The 27,732-nt window shown below is 47.4% G+C and overlaps 1 protein-coding gene across 2 annotated transcripts in view; it reads right to left on the reverse strand.

The window, feature by feature from the left end:
• Positions 1–27,732, reverse strand: part of LIPC (lipase C, hepatic type) — a 121,039-nt gene that overhangs the window by 24,167 nt on the left and 69,140 nt on the right. The window contains exons 3-5 of one of the 2 annotated variants that reach the window (XM_045582173.1): positions 5,483–5,670; positions 2,910–3,095; positions 2,073–2,190 (exon numbers count right to left, since the gene is read on the reverse strand). In XM_045582173.1, coding sequence (XP_045438129.1) covers positions 2,073–2,190; positions 2,910–3,095; positions 5,483–5,670 — 492 coding nt within the window. The remainder of the gene's footprint in view (positions 1–2,072; positions 2,191–2,909; positions 3,096–5,482; positions 5,671–27,732) is intronic. The other variant, XM_045582180.1, reaches the window with a different exon arrangement.

A 27,732-nucleotide genomic window follows, 5' to 3' on the forward strand; every position in this document is an offset into this window, starting at 1 on the left:
CTCATCGAACATGAATTTATCTGCCAGCATGTCGTCAATAATTTTTCTAAACAAGCTGGCTTTTCTCCTACACTCAGGTCATTTCACTGGCCTGTCCCCCGCAGCCTCGGACATCACGTTCCTGGGTGAGGAGACTGTGAGCAGATAGGGCTGCCGAGCTGTGGGCCTCCAAGGCCAGATGAGTTTGTCGGGGGCGAGTGGCAGCTCCAGGCTGACCCCAGGTGGGGAGTACTTATGCACATTTTCTCCTTCTTCCTGCACCTTCTCTGGAGGGCCCTGTCATGTCCCACATCAGCCCGGCCTTCATCCTTGCTGGAAGGGATAGGTAGGAGGCCTGAGAGCGCCTGTTCCCCAGAACTCTGCAGTGACAAACAGAATGTCTGGGTGATTTATGTTCCCGTCTCCATCAGGCTGACTGCAAGATGCCAACAGAGGAATCAGCTGCCCCTGATGTGTGGGCCTGGCTCACGCTGATGTGCCCATGACCCCGGAATGAAGAGGGCTTGAAGCGGCCTCTGGGGTTCTGGCTCAGCCTTTAGGCCTGGTTCCTGTGGAGGGAGGGTCTGCTCACAGCCAGGCTGCTGATGTTACATCACAGGCGTTGGGGGGGGGGTGGGGCACAATGATTGGTTTGGGGACTCGGCCTTCCAGTCACCAGCAAGATGAAAAAGAAAACAAAAAGGATTCTCATAATGACAAATTTATTTGGTTTACATGTCTGCCATTATCCCTATCTTTTTTTCATACTAAATTAAATGTCTTCTTTTATGAAGTAACTAGAGTCCCGGTGCACGAAATTCGTGCACAGGTTGGGGGTGGGGGAGTCCCTCAGCCTGACCTGTACCCTCTCCAATGCAGGAGCCCTTAGGGGATGTTCAGCTGCCAGTTTAGGCCCAAGAGGACTCCGGTGCCAGGGGCAGGAGAGCAAGCCTCATGCAAGTCCCCCTGCTTCGCACTCACCTGCTGGTTTGTCAATATGCAAATTGGTTACTGGGACACTGTAATGGACAATTAGCATATTACCTCTTTATATGTATAGATGATGACAGTAGGTAGTAGTTGCTAAAAACCTTCTTACTTGATAAAATAAAAGGTCATAGTAATGCTATTCATCTTACATGTCCTTTGGATTGTTTTAGCCCATGAATGTGGTTTTAGCCTGCTTGGTCTTGAAGGATGAATATGAGTTTGAGATAGACTAGGGCTGGGAGGATGAGTGGTGGTAAGCTATTCCAGGCAAAGGGAACAACAGTATGTGCAAAGGCCCAGAAGCACTAGAGGCAACAGCGTGTTTGTAAAGTGGAGAGAAGTCTGGTGCTGAGGCAGCCTAAAATGACAGGAAGGGAACTGCCGGGAGAGACCTTGGAGCTCTGGGGACACTGGGCTGAGAAGGCCTTGCCCGGGCCATTGTAGGAATCGCTGGCCTCGGGGCTTGGCCAGGGAACCATCTGATCAGGCGTGTTTTCCTGATGTGACTCTGGGGCAGCCTGGGGAGTGAGGCTGGTGTCAGGAGCACCTGGGAGGAGAGGCCTTCTTGCACGTTTTTATCTCTTTCCGGGCATCCAGGGCTACTTCCGAGCTGGTGTGGAGCTCAGGGTGAGGTTTTTGGGGCAGAGCTTCCTCCCTCAATGCGAATGGGTCCCGGAGGAAGACCAACGTGTCTCACAGATGTGGACACTGAGGCACAAACGTAGCTGATGTTACTGTGGAGTCAGGGCTGTGATTTTTTTAACTGGTTCACGTGAGGCTTTTTAAACCCGTGGTTGAAAAAGAAACTCTTTCCTGCTACCAAAGTGCACAGAAGGCCTACTTTTCTGACCCTTTTGTCCTGACGACAAGAGGCATTTGTTTGCGGGAAGGAAGTGGGAGTGGAGGCTGTGATTTCCGCATTCTCTCCGAACAGCCGCCTACGGCAGTGCTTATGTTTCAAACGGTGCTCCCCGTCCTCCCGTGAACCCCAACACAGCGCCAGAGAGGTTGGGCGTGCTGTTTATGAGCCTGTTGGAAGGCGTGTGGTGCCCCACGCCCAGCACCGTTGGAGATGACAGTTGTTAGTTCTCAGGCGCGGTTACCTGTAATTCTCCCAATCTTGCGCTTCCCGCCGATGTAGCTGCCGGCAAACCCCGAGACGTGCGCGCCCAGGCTGTACCCGATGAGATGAACCTTGCTTCTGGAAAACGGAGCCGATTCCTGGAAGGCAGGGGAGACGGCTGCAGGCAGGGGAGAGCTGCCTGGATAGAGGCCTCTGTGGGGGCAGCTTGTTCAGGCTCCCACCCTGTGCTTTGCACCTGATCGCAAAGCGAGTTGCTCGTTCCTGCTCTGGGTGCTCCCCTTGCGGACGCCCTCCTCCCTCCTTTCAGGCTCAGCGGCCTGGGCCCTGCCAGGTGCTGCCGCCGCCTGCCTGCCCGCCTTCCCTGGATATGAGTCTCCTGCAGAAGCGACCACCTGCTCCTGTGTGTGGGGTTAGGTGGTTGCCAGGGTGTGTTCAGATCCCTTAGGGCAGTGGTCGGCAAACTCATTAGTCAAGTATCAGCAGTGCAACGATTGAAATATCTTTTGAGAGCCAATTTTTAAAAACTTAAACTTCTTCTAATGCCACTTCTTCAAAATAGACTCGCCCAGGCTGTGGTATCTTGTGGAAGAGCCACACTCAAGGGGCCAAAGAGCTGCATGTGGCTCGAGAGCCACAGTTTGCTGACCACGGCCTTAGGGTGTCCAAGGACTGAACATAAAAGGAACAGTGGGTGGGGTGGGGGGAGAAGAACTGGGGATGGGGATAGGGTTCAAGGGGCCGTCCCATTCCTGTGAGTATGTCAGAAAGGCTCTCCTGTTGGGGCTGAGGTTGGAGACCAACTTGTGTCCTTGGCCGGGAGGGGACAGGAGAGGCAGGGAGGCTGGGCAGGTCTTACCTCCAGCCACTGCAGCAGTGCAGCGACCTCCTGGCCCACGATGCGGGTGTTGCGAACGGCGATGGCGTAGTGGTTGTGGGCCAGGGTGATCCAGTCTGCCAGCGCCACGTTCACCGGCGGGGCCAGATGGGACTTCAGCGCTGCCACCATCTTCCAGATCCACTCCTCCAGCAGCCCGTCCACCTGCCGTGGGCCCACAGGGCAGTCAGCATCACCAGGAGGGCGCCGATGTCCTCTTTCTCCCTATCCACCTCCTTTTCTCCTCCAACGCGTGCCTAACGCTGGGCCCTTCTCTCCCAGAGAAAGGGCTCGGTAAGGGTTTGCCCAGTCTCAGCACTAAAAGGACATCTGGGGCCAGTGCTTGTAGCTGTGGGCTGTCCCGTGCATTGTAGGAGGTTTAGCAGCATCTCTGGCCTCCATCCCAGATGCCAGCGGCACCCTCTGCCCCCGGTTATGAAAACCAAAAATTCCCCTGACTTTGCCTAATATTTCCTGGGGGCTACCACCTCCAACCTCTAACTGAGAACCATTGTGTTAGCATTTCCCTATTGTAGATTCAATAAAAGCCTTGAAACAATGCAAACATTTGTGCTAATCGGGTACTCTAGGCGGACTTCTCCTTCCATGGTCGGCTGCCACACCGGCCCCTCCCTCACGCCTGCTCTGCTGTACCTCTGAGTCCTTCCCAGGTCCCCCCCTCACTGCACCCTGCTTGCTTTAGAGGGACTAGCACCCTGAGCCAGAACATAGAAGGAGCTCAATAAATGTTCACAGGGAATGGTTCTATGTATGCGCCTTGTTTGAGAACCAATTTGCAGGGCGCTTCAGATGGGTTCACAGAGCAAAGACATGTATGCTGAGCCTTAAAGGACAACTAGGCGTTCTCTGAGAAGAATGAGGGTGGCAGTGGACATGGTGGTGGTGGAGGGGGAGGTATCCAGGGCATTGCAGGCAGAAGGAAGAGCATGGGCAGAAGTGCAGAACCGCAGAGGGAAAGTGCGGTGTCCCCGGGGAGAGGAGGGAAGGAAGGTGTGGTGCAAGACTAGCCCGCAGAGGCAAAGAGCAAAGCTGAGGGATTGGCATGTCCCTGGGGGTAAGATCCATTCATTTAGTGAAGATTTCCCCAGCCCTGGAGGTAGCTCATGGGCCTCCATCTATGTTAACTCCCTTCTCTAGGGCCAGACAAGTCCCCCACTGCTTTCACTGCCAACCCCCATTTCTCTACGGGGACCCTTTAAATCCTGGGGTGGGGGGGAAGTTGCTGGGGGGTTGCAGGAGCCTCTGTGCTATTCTGGGGTGGCAATAGAAGCCGCCCCACCTTGCGGCTGCACCCACGTGGGGGCATGTGGCTCCCTACTGCCCCCGGAGGCCAGGCACGGGGTCTGTTTGGTTCATGTGAGGGTGTTAGCCTGCACGTGGCAGGCTCTCGGAGAAGCATGTTGAAAGTGGTGTGGCTGATGGGCCTCTGTTGTTCTCTAGAGCAGATAGTGAGGGTTTCAGGAGTGTTTCCAATTAGATGGTAGGGAAAGGTCTCCAAGTCATAAACTAGTTCCACAAGTCCTGGAGGTTTCTTACGGTGCATTTAGCTTGAAATTGTCGGGGGGCTGGTAACCAGGGAGTCAGGATTTCCTCTTGGGGATGAGGCCACACTTAGTTTGACTTCAGTGATGGCCCACAATACTCTCCCCCTCTCTTCCACAGTAATAGCAGTCTTAGCATCACCAAAGGGCTACCCTTTCTCTGAGAGGCCACACATGTCTCAGCCATCTTGCCTTCGGGGTATGTCCAATGGGTGCAGCTGGAGGCACTTCAAGATGGCCGTCCTAAAAAAAGCACTCTTTTATACCCAAGCCACTGAATCGTACACTTGAAATGGATGAATTGTATGGAATGTGAATGACATCTCAATCAAGTTGTTGTTGAAAAGCCCTGCTCTTTGACTCCTTGGTACGCACCCTTTACTATCTGGAGTAAAGAGGTGATGGCTAGTGCTCCAGCTGCCGTCTGGGACTTACGGGGCGAGGGCTGCATTGAAGGCCATGAGCTGGGTCCTGAGGACTTCCCTGACCAAGGCCATTTGCCCAGTTTTGGATTCCATATCTCTGGGTTGTCATGTGACACAGAAACAAACTCCTGGCTTATTTTAACCACTGCCAGTTGGGTGTCTGCTATTTGCAGCTGAACTTGACGTTGATGGAGACAGCATCTCATTGAGAGACAATGTCCGTGGCTGCCTCCCTCCTCTTGTGAGACATAAGCTTCACCTGCAAGGACCGCAGCTCCGGTGGGCCCTCCGGTGCGGGGCGACCTCTTTGAGTCACATCCCATCACCTGAAACGGGGAGATAACGATGGTTTCCCCTCCCTGCTTTCTCATGGAATCGAGATCATCAGTGAGATGGTGTGTGGGGAAGCACTGGGAAAATTAGAATGTGCTTTAGGAAAATTATTATGCATGAAGCCGTTATCAGCAGCTCCCTATCTTTTTATTAGAGCCGAGCGCACGCGGGAGGGAGGAAAAAAAAGAAAATGTAAGAGGAGCAGAGAGCAGAAAGATGTGTCAGCATTTCTTACCGACCACCCGTGGATGATCATCACCAGCGGCAGAGAGGCGTTGAAGCCGCACTGCTGCAGCGTGTCCGGGCGGCGGAGCTGGATCTGACAGCCCTTATCCGTCTCCCCTTCAAAGAGCAGGAACCTGGTCTTCGTCTCCTGCAGCGTTTCATTTTTTTTAGCAGCGCGAGCTCCCCTTCCAGGCGGCTCTGCAATAGAGGATGAGGGACGGTGCTTAGCCCGGCGTCTCTCCCACCCATGCCGGCTCTGGGACAGCCCAGAGGCCCTGAGGAACCCTGGCCCGTGGGGTTCCCGTGAGGGGATGGAGATAGTCTTGAGCCGCAGCTTCCAAGAACCCCAAAGAACGTTTCCAGGAGGACAACCGCTTCTCTCCTGGGAGGTGACTGAGGGTGGCCTAGGAGGACCCAGCACCGAGGGGGAGAGGGCCCTCCTTCATCCTGCCACCCCAGGGACCCGAGGGCCAGCCTGCCAGCAGCTAGAGTAATGGGAGGACAGTGGGAATATGGGAGAGGCAATAGGGACAGAGGCTCAGGAGGACACGGATTTCACCCAAAACCCCACTGCCAGTAAGTGGTAGAGTCAGGATTGAAACTCAAGTCTCTCTGGTGTCTGGCATATAATTAGCAGCTATGCAGGCCTGTGTGGTTAAAATAAGGAGAGTGGAGCATCCAGCACTTGGTATTTTTGATCTGTGAAATCCTTTCTATGAAAATGTATCCCAGCTGCCCTCCCAGGCCAATTCTGTCTTCTATGTATTTACTCTGGATTTAGCTGGGAGAATTAGGAATCGATGGATGGGCATGACATGGAAATTTTTTTTTTTTTTTTTTTTTTTTTTTTTTTTTTTTTTTTTTTTTTTTTACTTTAAGTAGTTCACAAAAATTCATGGTAGAAGTCATAAAAATGAAGAGAAAATAAAACCAGTGAAACCGTTACAAAGACAGAAACTGTAACACGCACATTATGTGATCCTAGCAGGCTGCTGGAGATGGGCCACAGATTTTATTCTGAGCTTCCTCCTGGCCGAAGCAAAAAGGGAAACAGGAGCAGTTATAGGATTCATGGCGCCTAGTTGCTCACCCTCTCCTGACCCTGAAGCCCCACACAGTTTCCTTATGGGTTACTGTAAAAAGGTCGCCAGGCGGGGCCTCTGCATTGCCTTGAGCACCGTTCCCACACAGCAGCAAGTTTCACGTGGCTGATGCTGAGCATGGTCTCCAGTCCTCACGGAAAGCAGTGGCTGCAGCGCCAAACTGCATTTCCGTGGCAGTGAATCTGCCGGGCTCTTTGCTGGAACCCAGCAGTAGCCTCGCGATGGAGGGAGGCAGGACCACTTTGGGTCACATTTTGGGTGGAACTAGTGAAGCTCTGGAGCCTGCGTGTCTGAGCCATCATGATTGTCTGGATGTCCCCGTCGCAGAGCACACAGAACACCGGATCCTCCTCAGCCACCACCAACCCCCCCCCCCCCTCCCCCGGCTTGGAGGGCTCAGTGCTGTGGCCCACACCCACACCTTCCCTGAAACTCCTCCCCCAAATGTGAGCCCTGTGCAGAGCCAGCTCTTGGCTGGGCATCTCTATCTGGGGACACGTTGGCCACTGCAAACCCAGAGAGGTCAAACTGGGTTGGCTTTCATTCCTCCCCACCCATTCTTCATCCTTCTGTCTACATTTCCTATTGTGGTTTGTAACACCATCATTCGTCCATGCAAGTTCTCCAGCTAGGAAGCTTAGAGCTGTCCTGGAATGCCCTTCTGGTCCCCTTGGCAACCCCCTGAGGCCATCAGGAGTATCCCCACTGCCTCTGCTGCTGGGCTAGTCTAGGGCCATATCTCTATGTAGTTATGTTGGTGGTATTGTAATAGACTCGTATATGTTTCTTATTTAATTTGTTTACTTGTAGAGTTAATACATGCTAGTCATACGTATACAATCTGAAAAATGCCCAAGTGAGTAAAGATTCTCACTATTCAGAAAACCACACAAGTAATATTTGGAGTATTTCCTCCTAACCTTTTCTTATCTGGGTATGTTTTTCATGGATACTTATGTGGAGTATCTATAATGGAGGCCATATTATGTGAATGGTTTTCACATGGCATAATTTCTTATAGCAATACAGCTCTTCAAAAATTTGCTTTTTAAAAGTGGCATGGTTTGCTTACTTGTTCCATTTTCGTTGGACATTTAAGTTGTTTCCGGGTTTCTTTTTTCTTTTTTTCTATTACAATGTTCTGATGACCATTTTTACACCTAAATTTTTCAACTATACATGAATCTATGAGAATTTTCTTAGTAAAGATTCCTGAAAGTAGAATCATTATCTCCTTAGATGTGATCTTATTTACCTCTCTTTTTATATGCACATATATCTAAATTGATTTTCAGCACCTTTTAAGCTAATATTTATTGAGGGCTTACCTTGTGCCAGGACTTTCCTAACAGTCTTGTTTGTATTAACCTATCTAAGCCTCAGAGCAAGTCTGCCACTGAGCTGTGAGGACAACTGTTGTGAGGGAGGACAGCTCTTGCAGTGTATTCAGTAGGAGACACTGCCTCCCCAGGCACATCTTCAAAAATCATCACTTTCTCGTGTCTTTGGAAGAGACAAAGACACACCAATGATAAGAACTTAGGGGTGTGAAAGGGGACTTGACTTGGGGTAGTGACCACACAATACATTATACAGATGATGTATTATAGAATTGTACACCTGAAACCAATACAAGTGTTAACCAATACTACCCTAATAAATTAAATAATAATAAAAACAGAATCTGTGATGAGGTGGTGGTTTTGAGAGGGAGACTATGAACTAAGGTAAGCAGTCAAATCCTTTGAGGGAGTCAGCTCCTTGTCACTTGGAAAGTGAGATGACAGGCGGGGTGGGGGGTTTTGGGGTTCCCTCCGTGAGACGGCAAGATCCCGAGGCAGCAAAGCTTCCTCCCATCAGTCAGAAGAAGCTGGGTGCAGCCATTAGGTTTCTAATCTGAGATTCCTTGCAGCAATGATTTCTCTCTTCCTAAGTGAGCCCTCAGGGTTGAGGGGTCCTAATAGTTCACACAAGAACAAATGATTTCATTTTCTTTGGGGTAAGGACGTCATTAGGTGGGTGACTGCAGGCGATGCATGAGCTGGCACCGGAGACAGCCGAAGGTTCTGCCGTAGAGGCTCCCAGAGTCAGGCCCTCGTCTGCCCGGGATGCCTGGGCCGGGGCCCCCATCAATTCAACATTTGTCCCACCCCCACCAGGTGCTGGCTCAGCTGGGGACACAAGTGCCTCAGACAGCAGCCGCAGGCATTCATATGCCCCATCTCTTTGTGAAATATCTTCACGTGTGTGCTGTAAATTGCTAACGTGTGTGTGTGTGTGTGTGTGTGTGTGTGTGTGTGTATGTATGTGTGTGTGTTGATTTCCTTTTATTAATTCGACTACTGAAAATATTCTCAGACCTGGGACTAGGGGGAGAGGGTTGGACAAACCTGAGATAAAACACAGCCATAGCTCTGACCTTGGCTGCCGTGGCCAGGCCCACGATCCGTGTATATCAGCACGGTCTTTGTAGTTTCTAGGACAGCTCATTCATTCTTCTTTCTGCCCACACTTCCTGAGTACCTGCTCTGTGCCAGGCATTCTTCCACAAATGAAACTTGCTTACAGCTCAGTAGCTTTTAGAGCAAGTATCAGGTTTTCCTCCTTATTCTTTAAAAAATGTAGTTGGTGCACAACAGTGGAGCAACAGCAGAAAACAAAATGCTAAAAAATACACTCACTCGCATTCTCATCATCCAAATGGATTGGCTTTTTATTTTCCTGTATCCAGAAGCAAATATATTTTTCATGTAAGTGTGCAGATATAACGTGCTTTTTTCTTTTTTTCTTTCTTTTTTTTCTATTTCACCTTTCATAATAAGAATCTCTCCATATGTCTACAGTGTTCATACCCATCATTTTTAAAGGCTGAGTAATATTCCATATGGGAATGTTTTGTAATTTATGATTCCATTTCCCTCTCTGGGACAAGCAATATGATTCCAATATTTCACCCTCATAAAGAGAGCTGCAATGAACTTCAGCAAAGAGGTTTTCCTTCCAGAGAATTATTTCTGCCAGGATGAATTACCTGGTATGAAATTACTTGGTTAAATGGTGAGATCATTTTGCTGACATGGGAGTTGAAGCAATCTTACAAAGAAGTCCCCCACGGGGTGTCAGCCATGATTATTACTGACCTAAGAACCCATAAGACCCACATGTTCTCATTAAAAGAGATGACAGGGTGCTGGGGAGCAGGTGGGATTGGTATGGCAGGTTAAAGGGCTGTGTATGTGTATCACGTACCTTTTGCTAGTATCTCAGAATTCTTTATTTTATTCAATCCTCATAATGCCCCCACAAGTCGGATATCCCAAAAGGAAACTGGGTCTCAGAGAGAATAAGTGTCTTGACTAAAATCACAGGAAGTGACTGAGTTGAGCCTCAGGACAAGAGCAGCTCCTTTGCAGTCCAGGACGCTAAAGTCACCCATTGGGGCAGACCCAGGAACCTCCTTTGCCAGGCCCTCAGCACCCCACTCGAGGCTCGCTGACCACGAGGTCATTGAAATGGGTCTTTCACAATTGCGTTCCCAAGGTCTAGAGCAAGTATGTCAAACTCTCGGCCCTTGGGCCTCATGTGGCCCCATCAAATATTTTTGTGGCCCAGCCAATATAACGGTATGTAAGAAAAATTTTAATAAAAATTTAATAACTTAATTTTTACAATATCCTGTTATATGTAATTATTAATAATGAACTATGATGCTCACTAATGACTGATTACTATAATCATGTTGCATTCATTTCCCTCATGCGCTTTACATGCAGGTACACTATTTCTCTCCACTAATACTAGCAGCGAATATTTTAGTAGCCAATTGTCACGTCATTAGTCTTGGACTGACTTGTTTGGTGTGTGCAACAGGAAATATTTGCTTTCAGAGAACAAGAAAAGTAGGTTTATTTGTGTTACGCTTATTAATTGGTGCAGTTATTCAGTGTCTGGTAAGTGAATGTTCAAGAAAAATACTAATTTTTATTAAAATGTTCTATTATTTTATGTTAACGATGACTCATTTATTTTAGCCGTTTGTATTCAGCATGTCTCTAAAGAAATAAACCTACGTTTCAATGAAAATTGAAGCTTTTGTTTCTTGCAGCCCACATACACTTAAACCTTGTTTACTTGGCTCGTGTTAGCCCTTGAGTTTGACATGCTTGGCCTAGAGCGTGGCTGTGTTGAATTGCCTTTATGTGCTGACTTAGAAGAGAGCTCAGATCCTGAAGCGAAGGCATGTCACAGAAGGCTAGCAGGTGAGCATGCTAGTGTTTGGGTCTGCAGCATCTGCTTGCAGAGACAGCGTGGCCTTGGACACACAGGAATATTTACCTGTTGGTGGATTATGTGTGACTGTGTGTTGGCAGATCTTTGTGAGGCCCTAGTTCACTTGTCCTGGTTGATCTTGAGCAAGTCATAAAACTTTCTAGGCCCAAATCCTCTCTGGAAAGTGAGGCGTTTGGACAAGCCAGATCTGAGACCCCCATGGTGACACAGTGAGATGTCCTTGGCCCTTGAGTCAACTGGACCAGGGGTCAAGACCTGGCTTTTTCTCCAGACCAGCTTGGCCTCCATTTCTATCTCTGGAAAATCAAGAGGCAGGGCGAAGATGCCAGATCCTTCTGGTTCTGAGGTGTGTGGGTCCTAAGTCTGTCCTATCTCTGACTTTCAGTAAATAAAAGATGCCGTAGAGAAGTGTTTTTGAGGCCAGATTAATCAGACAAAGAGAACTGGGACTCCTGGCTCTGTTCCCAAGGGACGCTCAGGAGTGCTGGAGTCTGAGCCTGACGCTTTGCAAGGATAAACACTTGCAGCAGGAGGAAAGCGGCCCAAGGTTATTCTTTAAGGCAGAGTGGATGGTGTGTATGGAAATGTGAGTGAGTACATGGAACATGCTCTCTAGGGCAGGGAGTTTGGGGCTCCCTGAAGAGGAAATCTTCCTGACCCACCAGTCCCCGAGTGACCCTGGGGCTTCCCTGGGTGGTGGCATGGGGCTGAGAGGGCAGGTCATTGGCCTCTCTTAAACCTTCCATCTTGGAGATTGAGAGCCCATATGATCACATTCATTCATGTATTCATTCGTTCATTCCACCACACATTTAGGTAATGAGCACCTACTATGAGGCAGGATGTGCTTAATATTGCAGATGCCACGGTACATAAGAAAGACTGTGCTTTCAAGAAGTTCAGCGTTTACCATGCTAGAGGCAAGTACATAGACCATTGTTACACAGCTTGGTAAGTGTTTCAGTGAGGGAATAATAGTAGGGCGGCTGATGTGAAGGCAGCCAGAGTACTCTACTGGTGAGTAATGTCACCAGTTCCCCAGATAATCTCGGGGATTCCAAGTCAAAGGCTAGTCTTGATGGCAGGAAGGTCTATAGAATGTGGAAGATGAGCCCATGTGTGGTCAATATGTCACCTCAAGGCTCACAGAACTTAAGGTCATGGCTGTAGCCTATTTTCCTGAGACCCTTGCTATTCCTCATCTCCTTTGAGACTCCCCTGGGGTTTACAGCACAGCTGTTTTCTGGCTAAAAAATAAAAAACAAACCAAAAAACAAAACACACACAACACAAAAAACCAAGACCAGAATCCCAGTTCTCTATTCATTATCCATACACCAGGTCCTGAGACTGCAAACCTTCTCTGGACATGTGCTTTTCTCCTTGTTCTACTCTCCCTAAGATATGCTTTTGGACCCATGTCCTCCCTTCACATCTGTGTCTGGAGGCCCTGCTGTTTGCCACCTTTGGACCGTGGACATGTACCCCAACAATTTCTGGGCACCATGGAAAACAATGGCAGAGGCAGGGTAGTTTAGTGGAAAAGGCACCGGCTTTGGAGCCAGTTGACTCTGTATTTGATCTATTCTTTATTAATGAATGACTCTCTAGTTATTAGCTGTGTTACCTTGGGAAGCTCACTTAACCTGGAAGCTTCAGTTTCTTTATTGCAAATATGATAACTGGATGAAACTCAGTGAGGCGTCTGATATGGCCAGCTCGGCCTTTAATACTTCATTTTCCCGTCCTTTGAGATCTTACCTAAGATCTCTTCTATTTCATGTCTGACCCAACATAGTTTCTTCCAGATTCTTTTTAGTACTTATCTACCAAGGTCTTTGCCAGCCTATTTGGTACCTTCCTGTGAATCCTGTGCACTCCTTCAGGCAGGATATTGCATGTCTTGGCAAGAGCATTGTGCCTTTGTGCCAGGAAGAGGAAGCCTCCTCCTTGGGGTGAGGATCTCAGCCTCCCTCCTCCCATTTGTCTAGGCTCTTTGGGGCAGGAGAAGTCTATTGACTGTATCTAGCAGCTCTGGGGACCCTAGGCTGGGTCTCTGCCTCTACCAGCTGGGTGCTCTAGCCATGCCACCCAAATTAGGCAGCTCCAGCCTACAGGCCAATGGGGAAATAAATCTCTGATTGCAAACCACACCCAACCAGAGTTCTGCCCATAAGCCACTGCTAAGTGAATACTTCCCTTTCAGCATTTCTTACGTTTTACCCAATCTTCTATATTGGGGGGGAAGAATTCTTCCATAGCCACAGGCTAAACATCCCCAAAGCAGCTGGTTCAGGAGGTCTGGCGAGGCCCGAGAATCTGAATCATCCCAAGATAGCATATCATTCTGAGAATAACTTGCCTAGTGGTTAAGAATACAAGCATGGATATCCATGGTGAATATAGATACAAAAGTTCTCAACAAAATATTAGCAAACCAAATTCAACAACATATTAAAAGGATCATACACTGTGATCAAGTGAGGTTTATATCTGGGATGCAAGGATGGTTCAATATACACAAATCAATTGGGATACCACATGAATAGAAAAAAATCATACATATAATCATCTTAAAAAACACAGAAAACATTTGACAAAATTCAACATCCTTTTGTGATTAAAAAAAAATTCTCAACAAATTGGGTATTGAAGGAACCTATTGCAACACAATAAAGGGTATGTATGACAAACCCACAGTTAACATTACACTCAAATGGTGCAATATTTCCCTTTATAAGATCAGGAACAAGACAGGCTGCTCATTCTCTCCACTCCTCTTTAACATAATATTAGAAGTCATAGTAAGAGAAAGAAATAGAGGCAAGAAAAAGAAATAAGAGGCATCCAAAGTCAGAAAGGAAGAAGTAAAATTGTCTCTCTTCGCTGACGACATAATCTTGTATATAGGAAATCCCAAAGATTCCACCAAAACACCATTAGACCTAACCCATGAATTCAGTAGTTTCAGTATACAAAATCAGCATATAAAAACCAGTCGCTTTTTTATACACCAAACAATAAGCCATCTGGAAAAGAAATAAAAAACAATATCATGGTTCAATTCAATGCCTATCAGAATCCCAATGGCATTTTTCACAGAAAAAATTTTTTTTCCAAAAATTTGTATAGAACCACAAAAGATCCCAAATAACCAAAGCAAGATTGAGAAAACAACAGAACTGGAGGCATCACAAGTTCTGATTTTAAACTACATCACAAATCTATAGTAATTGAAACAGTATGGTAGTGGCATAGAAACAGATTCATCAAGCAATAGAACAGGCTTAAGAGCCCAGCGGTAAACCCATGCGTGTATGCTGTCACGGAGCTTAGCCCCAGGGGCCCTTGACTTCAGCTGTTGAAGAGGTCAGAGGGTCAAGCTCCTTCCCATGGGCCCTCAGTCACCTGAAAAACTAAAGGTGATGCCCAGGCAGGCAGCTTCCTCTGGGGCAGGAGTGGGCCTGGCAGATGCCAAAGTGCTTGGAGCCAATGTGTGAGGAATTCTATGAAAGGAATCTGGCTTGGAGCTTGGAAGCCGGGCAGGGAGGGCTGACTTAGCTTTCGAAGGGGTGGAGGGGGCAGGAGGAAAGCATGTGCTTCTCAGCCAGGAAGGCCCTGCCCAGGGCCCCTCAGAGGCCTTTCAGAGACCTGACGCATCTCCTCAGCCAGCCCATGTGGGCTGATGCTCGGGGAGTGTTGGGAGCGAGGATATTTTGGATGTGTCAACAGTGACGAATGTTGAAAAGTGCCATCAGCATCTCTGGGGACTCACAGTTCACACTGGCAGCTAAGATGTGCCAGTCTCTTTGGAAGAAACTCTGGAGGAAATTGGGAAGTCTTTAACACAGGCAGCTCCTGCTCGCCCGTCCAGGTGTGGGTGGCAATGAGATAGCCTCTGTAGGTGACCATGAACCATGGGATCGGTGAAGACGGGGCTGGGATGCCTGAGGTCTTGGCAGGAAAAAGTTGCATTCAGAGAGGCCAGCAGGAAAAGCAGGAGCATAACAAAACAGGAGAGGGCAAGCGGGGGCCTGAGGTTGGAGTTAGCAGGGCTCACTGCCCACAGCACCGGGACTACGGTCCTGGCCTATTAAGTGGTCCTGGCCGGATCTGAGCAGGGGCAGCAGCCAGAGCTGGTCGGAGGCTGGAGGTGAGCCCGGGCCTTGGCCCAGAATGAGGCTGGAACAAGGCTCCAGTGTGTCTGGCTTTGGATACACCCAGGGAATGTGCTACTAGAATACAACATCTACCCTGAAGATAATGCATCCCAAGAGGAGGGTGCCTCAGTATTCCGGTTTTATTTTTTTGCATGGCCCTGCTCTGTATGTAGTGATTGGTACTGCTTCTCTGCTTCTGCAGGGAGATGGCTCACCTGGGCTCCTTAGAAACTGGGGGTCAGGACCAGCTGGACCAGCCCAGTGTGTCTTCTGCAGAAGGATGAATGGGTGGAGGGAGTCAGAGATGGATGGGGACATTTGCCCCCAAGGGCTCTCTAGAGAAGACAGCACTCTGTCTTATGATCATTGTCCTTCTGCTATTTCCCTGCACAACCCCTACAGCCAGGAGAGAAAGAGGGAAGAGAGAGTGTACAGTCATCTTTGTTGCAGTTGTTGTCATTGTAGACATGATCATCATCATCACTGTCATCGTCACCAATGCTTAGGCTTCTTATATAACCCGCTTAGCTTGTTGAGGCTTGAACTTGTCTCCCCACCTCCTTCCTGCATCCAGATTTCTCCGTCTGCTCCCACGTCTCTCTTCTTCTAGGCACTCCATCACCCCCCTGAGTCATCTCCCATTCCTTCCTCCCTTTTCTTCCCCTTCTTATCAGCAACTGCAACTCTCTGTAGCAGTAGCCAGCTCCATTGCTTACTTCTGGGCAGGATCCGTTCTGCCCTGTCTGTCCACTCCCTCCCCATCCTGCCAAACACTCTGCTCCTAGACGTCCCAGGCCACGCCTCTCTCTCCTGCCTCCACGACTTTGCTCTTGCAGTTCTCTCTGTCAGGAGTTTTTTCTCTCCTTCCTACACCTCAGCCCTCTACCTGGCAGCAATGAGGATGTGTGCTTCACGAGGCCCCAAACCAGTCTCTTTCCCTCCGTTCCCTTCCTGGCATTTCAAGCCTTATAACTCAGGCTTTAAGAGTTGCCTTTCTGAAGCTGTCTTTGGTCCTGACCTGTGTGCTGAGATATTAATAGAGGTCATGGGGAAAAGAGAGTTTTGTGGTCAAGTAAATTAGAGAAATAGTGTATGTAATAAGGGACACACACTAATCAGGCTTTCTGATGGCCAGAAATGTTAAGACTCTTACTGCTTACTGCGTATTTACTCTCGAATAGGGGCTATTGAAATGCAGTGTTCTCAAACCCAATTACTTTGGAGTAGACTCCCCCTCCCCCCCTCCCCATTCCTATTTGTAGCCACACATTGCATTTCTGAGACTAACACCCCCTGGGGCACACTTGAGGAAACCCTGTCTTTCAGACTTGTGCCCGCCCCCGTCCCCCATCACTGTGTGCTGGTGTCTCCGAGGCAGGGCAGGTGCTAGCAGCTCCAGTGAAGGCAGGGCTCTGTGTGTGGGAGGCAGGCCCGGGCAGCCTGAGAGGCGCCAGTGTCTTCTCAGAGGCTTGCTGTAGGTGGTGATGCAGAAAGGTGTGAACCACACAACATCCTGCTGCAATGACTGCTGTGGGAGTCTGGTCACCTGGAGATGACTATGCTCCTGACATTGTTTTTTATGCTTTTCCTTCCAGTCTTATCCCATGAAGCTATAGATCATGTAAGATTCTACTTAGGGGTTTTCTGAAAGTACAGAGGGTCTCTTGATTAAAGTTTAGGGAATGAAGAGCAATGAGGGCACTTTAGAACAAGGTTTTAGCTGCCTGGGGAATTATTTTTTTTTAAGATAGGCAAATGTAATTTTTTTTTAAGATACTCAAATTGTGCTGCTAGGATGGGAAGCCCCACAACCCTACAGAAGTACCCTGGAGGCTGCTGGGGGGTGGGCTGGGGGTGCGGAGGAGGTGGGGAGAGATGCAGAAGTGGAGAGGGCAGACTCCCACTGCCCACACCTGTTCCAACCCAAACAGCAGTGCTTTCATGTTTTAATGTTTTCTACTTGAGATTCTGTTTCCATGGCTGACATATGTCCCAAAACCACAAATTTAGACCCATCACTCATTTAACGGATTAAAACAAAACAAAACAAAACAAAACAAAACAAAGACTGTGGTGCAGAGAAGTTAAAATGCATGCTAGTCAATTACATCTGGATACTGAATCTAAGACCCGGTTTCTGGACATACATCAATGCTTTTTCTACATCCTCTTGCATGTGTTTGTTTCCTTCTGACTCAGCCAGCTTCCAAAGACAAGGCTAAACTGTAGCAAGAAACAAATACTGTGCAGTAAATCCACCCATAACCAGTTGAGGGAAAGGTATAGGGCAGTCCCATGTGCTCCTCATTTCATCTGTTTCACTGAAGGTCGTCAGCTCGGCCTTGAAAAAATGTAAAGAAGCGTATGCTGAGAGCAAGAGCCGCTTCTGCCAAGAACATCTCATAAGATACAATACCCCAATCCGCAGTGAAACGAGCTGTCTAATTACAACTGCCATCCTGTAAATATTCAGTTTATCGATGCAAGAGTTCTACAAAGAGAGGCAGCTCTTCAGCAGGCCTCCTGCGGGAATTCTGGAGGAACCACAGAAGAGAGAGAATGATGGAGACATGCCCGACCTGATTGTTGGGGTCGTGGTTCCTACGGAGGAGGGGGCTGGTGTGTATGTCACATGCACCACTTCGTGTTCAGTGCATGGGAATGGGGTGAGGGATGGGAGTGAGGCAGAGGGGACAACAGAGGTTCAGAAGCATCTCTCTCTCTCTCTCTCTCTCTCTCTCTCTCTCTCTCTCTCTCTCTCTCTCTCTCTCTCTTAAATTTCTTACCCAAGAACAGGAAGGGTGGTGGTGGTGGGGGGAGATGAGAGAGAGAGAGAGAGAGAGAGAGAGAGAGAGAGAGAGAGAGAGATTGATGTGAGAGAGAAACATGGATTGGTTGCTCTCTGCACGCTCTCTGATGAGGATCAAACCCAAAATCCAGGTAGGTGCCTGACTAGGAATTTGACCCGCAACCTTTCAATGCGTGGGAGGACACTCAACCAAATGAGCCACTCTGGCTGGGCCAAAAGCACCTCTCCTCATCCTTCACTTTGAACGGCTGGTTAGGAGGGTGACCCCTTTAAGGATAACGATGCTAATGCTCATTGTGCACCCCCGTGCCCCATGTGATTCACTGACTTTTCATAAAACACTGTGCGGTAGCCAGAGACAGCCTCAAACCCAAGCAGTTTGATGCCAGAGTTGACATTCTTTTTAAAAGGTGATGAAGCTTATTTACTTACTAGAGTAAATTCGTGCAAAATTATTTACAAAATTCGTGCAAGAGCAGGCCTTCCTTCCCCCGGCTACTGGCCCCGGCTTCCCTCCAGCACCCAGGACCCGGGCTTCCCTCACAGCCCAGGCTTTGTCTGGAAGGATGTCCGGTCTAATTAGAATAGTATGCTTTTATTATTATAGATATGAAGTATAATTCATGCACAGGAAGGTGCACAAATCCTAAGTGGATTGCTCCAAGAGTTTCAAGCTGCGTATGTTCCTGGAAGGTGCCCTCCAGCCTGTCTCCCGGCAATGCCACCAGCGATGTGACCACTATTCTGACCTCCATCATGAGGGATAGGTCTTGCCTATCCTTGAATTTCATGTAAATGGACTCATACAGCACATGCATTTGTGTGCCTGGCTCCTCTTCCTCAGCAGAATGTGAGGCTCATCCGTGATGCTGCATATACAGAGTCTGCACCTTAGCTATTATGCCTCTCCTCGGGTTAACTAGTCAATGGGCTCCTCTGGTGTCCTCCAAGAGTAAGGTGACCAGATCGTCCAGGTGTTGGTGGGACAGTCCTGATTTCTAACAATTTTTCCCCGCGTCTCGAGGCATTTTTAAAAAGTCCTGATTTTTGGAAAGAATCTTTCCAATGTTTCCAATCTTTCCAAAAGTCGGGAACAAGAGGTGCCTTCTCTTAAGGAACTAAATCATCCTGACATGGCCAAGTTGTTTGAGGTAGTTACTATCCAGGACAAAGCATATCTCTTCATGGAACATGCGAGTGAAGGAACCTTATTTAACCGCTTGGAGAACGGTGGCCCCATGATGGAGAAGGAAGCCCACGCCTGTTCCGACAACTGCTGTCAGCTGTCCATTACTGCCACTAGAGACATCGTACATCGGGACCTGAAGCCGGAAGACATACTTCCAGATGGTGAGATGAAGGTTAAATCAGCAGACTCTGGCTTCTGAGGGGAATTTACAGAAGGGAAACTGAGCACCTTTTGTGGCACTGCCCTCCATATGGCCCAGAGTAGTTCCGGTTCGAAACCTATGAGGGCCTGAAGGGGGACATCTGGACCATGGGATAGTGCTCTACAGGATGGTGACGGGGGAGCTGCCATTGGTGGGAAAGACTTTGAAGGGAGTACATCTTGAGTGGGTGCCTCTGTGTATACCATACTTCCTGTCTCCACAATGTCAAAAACTGTTATGAAATTAATGACCCGCTACCCCAACCAAAGACCAAGCCTGAAAGATATAATAAGAGATCGCTGGGTCAGCATTGGCCAGTCATAGGCACTGAGGCCATTCAGCAAGCCACCTGGGGTGACTTAGAGTGAACCCTAATATAAAGCAGGGCTCTGTGTGGTAATGATGTGTCAATGGTAACAGATGCCCTGCTCTGGTGGAGGATATTGTATGTTTGTGGGGAAATATATGAGTACTCCCTGTAATTTCTGCTATAACCAAATGTGCTCTGAAATTAAAAGCACTGACATGTGGTGGTCAGATGACAATATAGCCTCATGACCACACTTAGGAGAGAACATGGAGAGAAAAAAAGAGTAACGGAAATTTCACACTGATGCTAACTAAGCCAGTCCTACCAAAAGAGGTGCAAGTTCCAGGAAGCATTAACTATATTATTTTTCCTAGAAATGTGCCGTGTCCTCTCTATATCCCCAGCCCAGTCAATGGCACCCTCAAACTCTGAACTTCAGGCAGCCTTGATTCCTCCATCCTTTTAACCCCATCTCAGGCTGGTTACTAAATCCCACTGATTTTTGCCTCCAAAATACCTCTCAGTTTGCTTTTCTTCCTCCAGTCCTAATTCAGGCCCTCAATCTCCCACAAAATCGCTGTCTGACCCTGGGGTGTCATATTACCATGCTGGGTCAGAGTGTGCCTCTGTAAAATAGGATGATTGGCTAATGGTCTCCCCAGGTCCTTTTCACTTTTAAAGCCTGGGTTTCAGGCTTTAAAACCTCCTTTATTTCTCACTAATGAAGCTTGATTCTGATGCAGTTACATCTAGAGAGGAAGCAGGTTATAAATTATACATGTGCCCTGCACACAGTATTTGCTGAGCAAATAAATGCAACTTTAAAGCAAAATAAAAACAAAAGCAAATGAACAATAACAACAAAATAAACCAACTCAAACCCAAAGAGTTATGTTCTGCAGGACAGGATTCAGCCTGGTTGACTGGACAATGATTCCCCCTACCAAGATGCTACATGCCTGTACCCAGAGCCTGGGAATGTTCGTTTGCTACCTTATATGGCAGAAGGGACTCTGCCGGTGCGATTACATTAAGCCTTTTGAGATGGGGAGATTATCCTGCATTTTTTGGACAGGCCCAATACAATAACATGGTCCTTATAAGAGAAAGACAGTAGAGTTAGAGTGAGATGGGAAGATGCTACACTGCTTGGCTTCGAGGTCATAGAAAGGGGCCGTGAACCAAGGAATGCAGGCAGCCTCTAGAAACGGAATAAGACAGGGAAATGGGTTCTCTCCTCAGAGACTTGCAAACGCCTTGAATGGAGGACTTAGGACTTCCAGTGGCTGTGAGGTGATGATTTGTGTTGACTTAGAGCAAGCGTGTCAAACTCAAAGGCTAACACGGGCCAAATAAACAAGGTTTAAGTTTATGTGGGCCGCAAAAACAAAAACCAAAAACCAAAAGCTTCTATTTTCATAGAAACGTAGGTTTATTTCGATAGAGACATGCTGAATACAAAGGGCTGAAATAAATAAGTCATCATTAACGTAAAATAATAGAACATTTTGATAAAAATTAATTTTTCTTGAACATTAACTTATCAGACACTGAATAACTGCACCAATTAATAAGCGTAACACAAATAAACCTACTTTTCTTGTTCTCTGAAAGCGAAATATTTTCTGTTGTGCACACCAAACAAATTAGTCCAAGGCTAATGTCATGGCCATCAGCTGCTAAAATATTTGCTGCTAGTATTAGTGGAGAGAAATGGTGCGCCTGCACATAAGACACATAAGGGAAATGAATGCAACCTGATTATTGTAGTAATCAGTCATCAGTGAACATTGTAGTTAGTTATTAATAATTATGTATAACAGGATATTGTAAAAATCAAGTTACAAAATTTTTATTAAAATGTTTCTCACATACCGTTATATTGGCTGGATTGCAAAAATATTTGTTGTGGGCCGCATGTGGCCCACAGGCCGAAAGTTTGACATGCTTGAGTGTTAATTTTGTAGTAATTTGCAACAGAAGCAATAAGAAAGTAATACACAGTTATTGTTTCCCATTAACTTCATGTATTGACTGGAGAAGACATTTAATCTTTCTGGGTCTCTGTTTAGTTTTCAACCAAATAGGGTTAAACTCTCCTAAGTGAGGTAAAGATAAAATGAAATAGTACATAATACTAGTTGAAATAATAAAAAAATACTACTTATAGGACCAACACTACCACTACCAGTATACTTCTAAGGTGTAAATGCCTTATAGACTTTATTTCATTCAAACCCCTAAACAAGTGTATGAAGGAGAGATCATCACCCACCGCTAATAGATGGAACCCTGAGGCCCAGAGAGGCCCAGCAAATTCCTCGGGGACACACCAATAGAAAGTGGAGGAGCCAGAATTCTGTCCCAGGTCTGTCCGACTATGCACATCTAATCTGCTTGCTCATTTTGTGGCCATGGCAATAAAAAATGCCATATAAATGAGGGCTGCGATGATGATGATTACGGTGTCCCTCTGTATTTCTCCTCGTGCCTCTTTCCTGTAGCAGCATCTGATTGCCCCGCACACCATATTCCAGCCTGTCACCAGCCTGTCACCAGCCTGTCGCAGAAGTGCTGGAAATGCTACTCATTAAGCATCACGACTTCCCGGCTGGGCGGCATTGGCAGAGGCTGAGATGTTTGTTTATCTGACAGCAAAGCACTTTGAAGTTTGGAAACGGAAACACCCATCCCACCACGCCCAAGAGAAAGGTGGCTGCACATGGTGAGGCCAGGGCTGGGTGTTGTGAGTGGGGACAGGATGCAGGTGCTGCTGGGGTCTCTTCAGCCTTCTCAGTTGCATGAGGCTGAACTAAGGGGGCTTCTTGGAGGGGGCTGTGCCATTTGAGCACTTTATCTCCCCGCTCCTTTAAAAAATGTATTTTATTGATTTTTTACAGAGAGAGAGAGAGACAGAGAGTTAGAAACATTGAGGAGAGAGAATCAGAGAGAGAATCAATTGATCAGCTGCCTCCTGCACACCCCCTACTGGGGATGTGCCCACAACCAAGGCACATGCCCTTGACCGGAATTGAACCTGGGACCTTTCAGTCTGCAGGCCTGATGCTCTATCCACTGAGCCAAACCGGTTTTGGCTACCCCCCCCCCCCCTTTTTTTTTTTTTTAAATAAAACAAAGCACATGCTAATTGCAGCCTGTTTCAAGTCCCCCTCCCCTTCTTTCATTTACCTGCTTCCTCTTCCCTTTCCTCACCTTTGATTTCCCCCCATTGTTCTGAGGTCTCTGTTTCTGAGGGGTGGGCCTGGCTAACAGGAATTCTCATAAAGGGGCCAGCACTGCTTGCGTGGTGCCTCCAGGAGCCCAGAGGAGAGGTATGCTTTGAAGGTTGATGTGACTACCTGGATGAATCACACTCATTCTTACATTTTCACTCATTTCTGATCCAAGAGCTCAGAAGGGTTTGGGCTGGACCAGAGTTTCCTCTAGTTTGTCTTTGGGAGCAAGTGTCTGGAGCAGGATTGATCTAAAAAAATGTTTTCTGGAGCTTTGTTAATGGGGCAGGCTGCAAATTCACAGCACGGGAGTGGCATCCTTCAAATCAGCCTCTCAGCAGCCAGGGATGTGGAATTTTGGAGAAGGTGGAATTGCCTGCGCTCCCATTAAATGAACTCCTGATTCCTGGCTGTGTGGCGTGGAATTCGGGGCCCGTGGGCCATGAAATATCAACCCCTTCGGTGGCAGGACGCCTCAAACAGGGCGGGTGGTCTTTGGGATGAAACAAACCAGTTTGGAGGAATCTCTCGCTGCTTTTCTGTGTTCCTTTCCCCTGTACTCTTCTTTAGGCCATTTGCACCACACGCCTTGGTTAGTGTTTTTGTTTTGCTTAGTTTAATGGAGGTGAAAGACTGAACTTTTGCACTGGGGTCTGAAGCATGCTTGCGAAATGAGCCTCTCTCTTCCAGGGCCTTGATCACTTGCTCAATTGATTGTAAGCATCTTGAGGACAGGGGTAGGGGAGGAGGGGGGAAGAAGCATGACTTAACCTTTCACCTCTGCCCTTGCCTGTAGCCCATATTTGGTAACTGACTCTAGGCTCTGTGCATCTGCTGAGACGCCACCTCCACGTTCAGATGGGGTGGGCAGGTCCAGGGCTCCATCTGCCTTCTTAAAAGACTCTTGGTTCTAGAGAGGTCACCACGTGGCCTTTTCCACACAGCTGACTCAGGTCACTCACCTTCCTTCCTAATATCTCGCCTGGGTGAAAGGCCCATCCTGGTTTTTCACACCCATCCCCACCTCTGACTTGTCTTAAAAAGCAATCAAAAACAACCCAAAGACCTACACCAAACTCTTGCTGAGTCCAGGGCAGCTGCCTTCGGGCCTCTGAGTTTGGACCTGCTTGGTGCAGGCCATCAGAAACTGACTAACGGACACACATGGGGACACCTATTTGTCCTATGGGTGCTCTCAGCACAGTCATCCGCAGACTTGGAGGTTTTCAGTAAAGGAGACGTGGTCCCAGGCCTGGTCACCCATGGCCTTGGGATCTTTGCCTCAGAGCCTCCACTTCCTCTCTGTAAAGTGGTGACAAGGCCAAAATGAACAGGGTCCTTGCATTCTGTGGGGTATGTCCAAATGTCCTGCGGAAGCAGGGCCAAGTTGGAAAACACACACACACACACACACACACAAATACATAAATAAATAAATAAATAAATAAATAAATAAATAAAACGAGAAAAGCTACTATTTTTTAAAATCCAGCTATGCGCCAAGGATTTAAGAATGTCATCTCCAATTATTCATTGGTACACTTTTATTTTATTTTATTTTTTTTTAAAAAAACTTACTTTGTGCTAGGCTAGCTGCTAGGAATAAAAAAGGAAAAAAGATAGACAAAGTTAGTGCTCCTGGCCTCATACTAGTGCTTTGTATTAAATGCGATATTTGTAAAACCCTTAGCACAGTGCCTGGCATACAGAGGCTCAGTTTTCTATTTATTTCATATACTTGTAGATTAAAGAAGCTAAACTAATTTCTTCTATAGTTGGGACAGTGCGAAGGTTTAGGGAAATGCGTGAGAATTCCATCCTTCTCGCTGAGAATGCTACTGGAAAGAGACACTCTTTCTTATGGAAGCTGTTCCCTCTGCTAAGGAAAAGCCTGCCTAAGCCACAGAGACCTCAAGGCATGTGCTGGGCCCCGGGCAGGGACGTGGCTGATGGTTCTGCGCCCCAGATGTCTCCCCCAGCTTTGGTCGGCACTCATACTCGGTGGGCACATCGTTGTGCGACTTAGCCAGCTGGTTATCTGGCTGTGGGAAATAAATTGGGCTGGCGAAGCCTCTGGTTGGAAAGCTGCGGATGGTTGTGAGCCAGAGAACGTGCCTGTCCTTGTACTGCATGTCTCCCGTTTCTCCGAGGCAGCTCCGGTGAGGAGACAGAGACCGAATGAAGTGGCCATTCAATCGGAGGGCGACCCAGAGACTTGCTCCATGTCCCAGGACCAGTGAGTGGGAAAGCAGAGATTTGAACTCAGGTCTGTCTGATTCCAGGCCTACAGGGTCAATCTACGTGTCTGAATGCAAGTAAGCCAATAGAACTGACCATTTTTGCTATGGGATATTAGCTAGTTTATTCATCAATAATCTGGTACATTTGAGGTTTATTTGCTTCTAAAATCTTGTACTAAGTCTCTAGACCCACACTGTCTATTGGACTGAAGCAATTTATGGCATTTCTGCAAAATGTATGGCTGTCAAGGACACCAAAATAAGAGCACAGGAGAATAAAACACTCAAACGCAGAGCTCAGAGAAGTGGGGTTTGCCTTATCCTGAATTGGGTATTCATTCCCCAAACCCTACCCCCCTGTACCCTATGGTTATTTACTGTGGAAATTTTTTGTGAGCTGCCAATGAGCACTTCCTTTACCAAAATAATTAGACTATATTACACTCTACTTATTCATCAGGATGAGGTAAAATAATGCTTTTGAAATGTTCAAATTATTTTTATTTATAGGTACGTTCAAATGTGTCAGATTAGCTATTTGTCAGATTAGCTATTTGTCAGAATGGCTTGTGGCCTTGTGACATTGTCACGGCTTCTAAGCAGGCCAGGACGTTATCAGCAGTGATAACATCTCCCTAGGACACAGGGACTCTTTCCTACCCCAGGGCCTTTGCACTAGCAGTTCCTTCGTTGCCTGGAATGTTCAGCTCATTCTTTGTAGGGCTGACTTTTTCCTGACTCCACCTCCTCAGGGAGGTCATTCTTGACTTCTCTATGTAAATTAGGTTGTTCTGTTATTCCCATCGCAGCATCCTGCTGATGGTTTCATAATACTCAGGACCTGTAGTGGGGTATATGTGTTGCTTACTTGTTTAGTACAGTATTTCATGGAATCTGACATGCATGGCTAGTATGAACCATTGTTTTGTGTACCATTAAGCAGGAAGAAACACAGCTACAAATTAGACTGTGACCCGATGCCTTGATGACGGTCTGTGCCAAGCAGAAATTGGTCACAGCAGCCTCTCATTGCTCTGAGCTTTTTTTCATCTATTTTAAGGGTTGGCAGTTTCTCCCACTGCTATTTGCTTTGCCTAGAATGTGCTGGACAATCCTTTTGCTTATGAAAGAGTAAAGCATAACTTCATATATTGTGATTATCTTCCCATAAATGCTAGTTTGTTATGTTGTAAGGAATTGTTGGATGGCAGTCATTTCTCCAATGGGAAATATAAAAAGGATTTCTTTTTAATCCTCACTTGAGGATATGTTTTTAATGATTTTTTTTAGAGTGAGAGAAAGGGGGAAGAGATTGAAACTTCAGTGTGTGAGAGAAACACTAATCAGTTGCCTCCATATACACCCTGACTAGGGCTTGAATCTGCAACCTAGGTATGTGCTCTGACCGGGAATCAACCCATCAAACTTTTGGTGTATAGGACGATGCTACAACCAACGGAATCAGTCAGAGAGGTAAATATCAAATTATGCTTTACCACCATCTCCATACCTTCTTGCAAATCATAGATTAGTTTTTGGTAAACAATTTAACTAGCAATTAAACCTGACTTATGTAGTCCCAACAATGTATATAACTCAACTGAAGTGATGACAATCGAAGCACATCTGAGTAACATGGCCCTGCCCACAGCATTTATAAGATACTAGAGGCCTGATGCACAAAATTTGTGCAAGGGGCTCGGCCCTCACAGCCCCAGTTTCGTCCGGAAGGTCATCTGGGACAGTTGTCCGGAATGTCATCAGGATGATCATTCTGCTGTTTGGTCTAATTAGCATATTAGCTCTTTATTATATAGGATGTTCCATTTTAAAAGATATTTTAAATATGAAGAAATGTGTGCCTTAGACTTAATGAAATAAAGTATATATTTCCTCTAGCAGGAAGCTGAGTCCTTGCCAAATGCTCCCAGCACCTACACAATGTTGGCACACATAAGCACTTAATAAACATGTACCAAATGAGTGAAGGAATTAGTATAAGCTTAATCATGAGCTAAGTCAAGTCACTTTGGCATATATGGGTTCCAGTCCTTCAAAGAAAGAAAAAAGGAAAGACACGTTTTTCCCTTTTAGTGAGAAAGATACCCGGGTGGAAGAAGCAATCCCAGACAGCCCAGCCATCTCGGAAAACCAATTTCCTTCCTGAGCCTATCAGAACAGGTAAACAGGCTGCTGTTTGCCTGGTTGGCCCTGCACACCTGTAGCTCTTCCCTGGGCCGGGAGGGGGCGGGGCAGCCAGAGAGGCTTGGTTGTCGGGAAACAGAGCAGGCTCTGAGCAGAGCACAGTGTGAGCCCCTGTCTCCAGGGAGAACTAGTGCTGTACTGGAGGGGCCTCTCAGCAGCCGGCGTCAGCTGGAGAAAGAAAGCATTGCTGCCCGCATGGGTCTCTCAGGAGCCAGGGGCCTGGCTTCAGACTTGTGGGCAGAGCTGCCTGGGAATGCAGGGAGAATGGGCACAGGTGCCTGGGCCCCTTTGCCTCGCCTTCTCCTCAGCCCCTCCCCTGTCCCAGGAACAGCTGGTCATTGTCTTCTGTGGATCATGCCCTTCCTTCCCGGTGGCAGAGCTGAAGCCAGAGCGCCCTTGCAAGGCAGGCAGGGTGTGGCTGCTCTTTCTGGGCTGAGCATAGCTGTGGTTGTAGAGATCTAGGAAGGCGGAAAACAGCACCCTTGTCCCTAACTAACGAAACCACGGAGAGTGTGGTGC

The sequence above is a fragment of the Pipistrellus kuhlii genome, unplaced genomic scaffold, assembly GCF_014108245.1.
Source record: "Pipistrellus kuhlii isolate mPipKuh1 unplaced genomic scaffold, mPipKuh1.p scaffold_m20_p_1, whole genome shotgun sequence".
In the NCBI taxonomy this organism is placed as follows: domain Eukaryota; kingdom Metazoa; phylum Chordata; class Mammalia; order Chiroptera; family Vespertilionidae; genus Pipistrellus; species Pipistrellus kuhlii.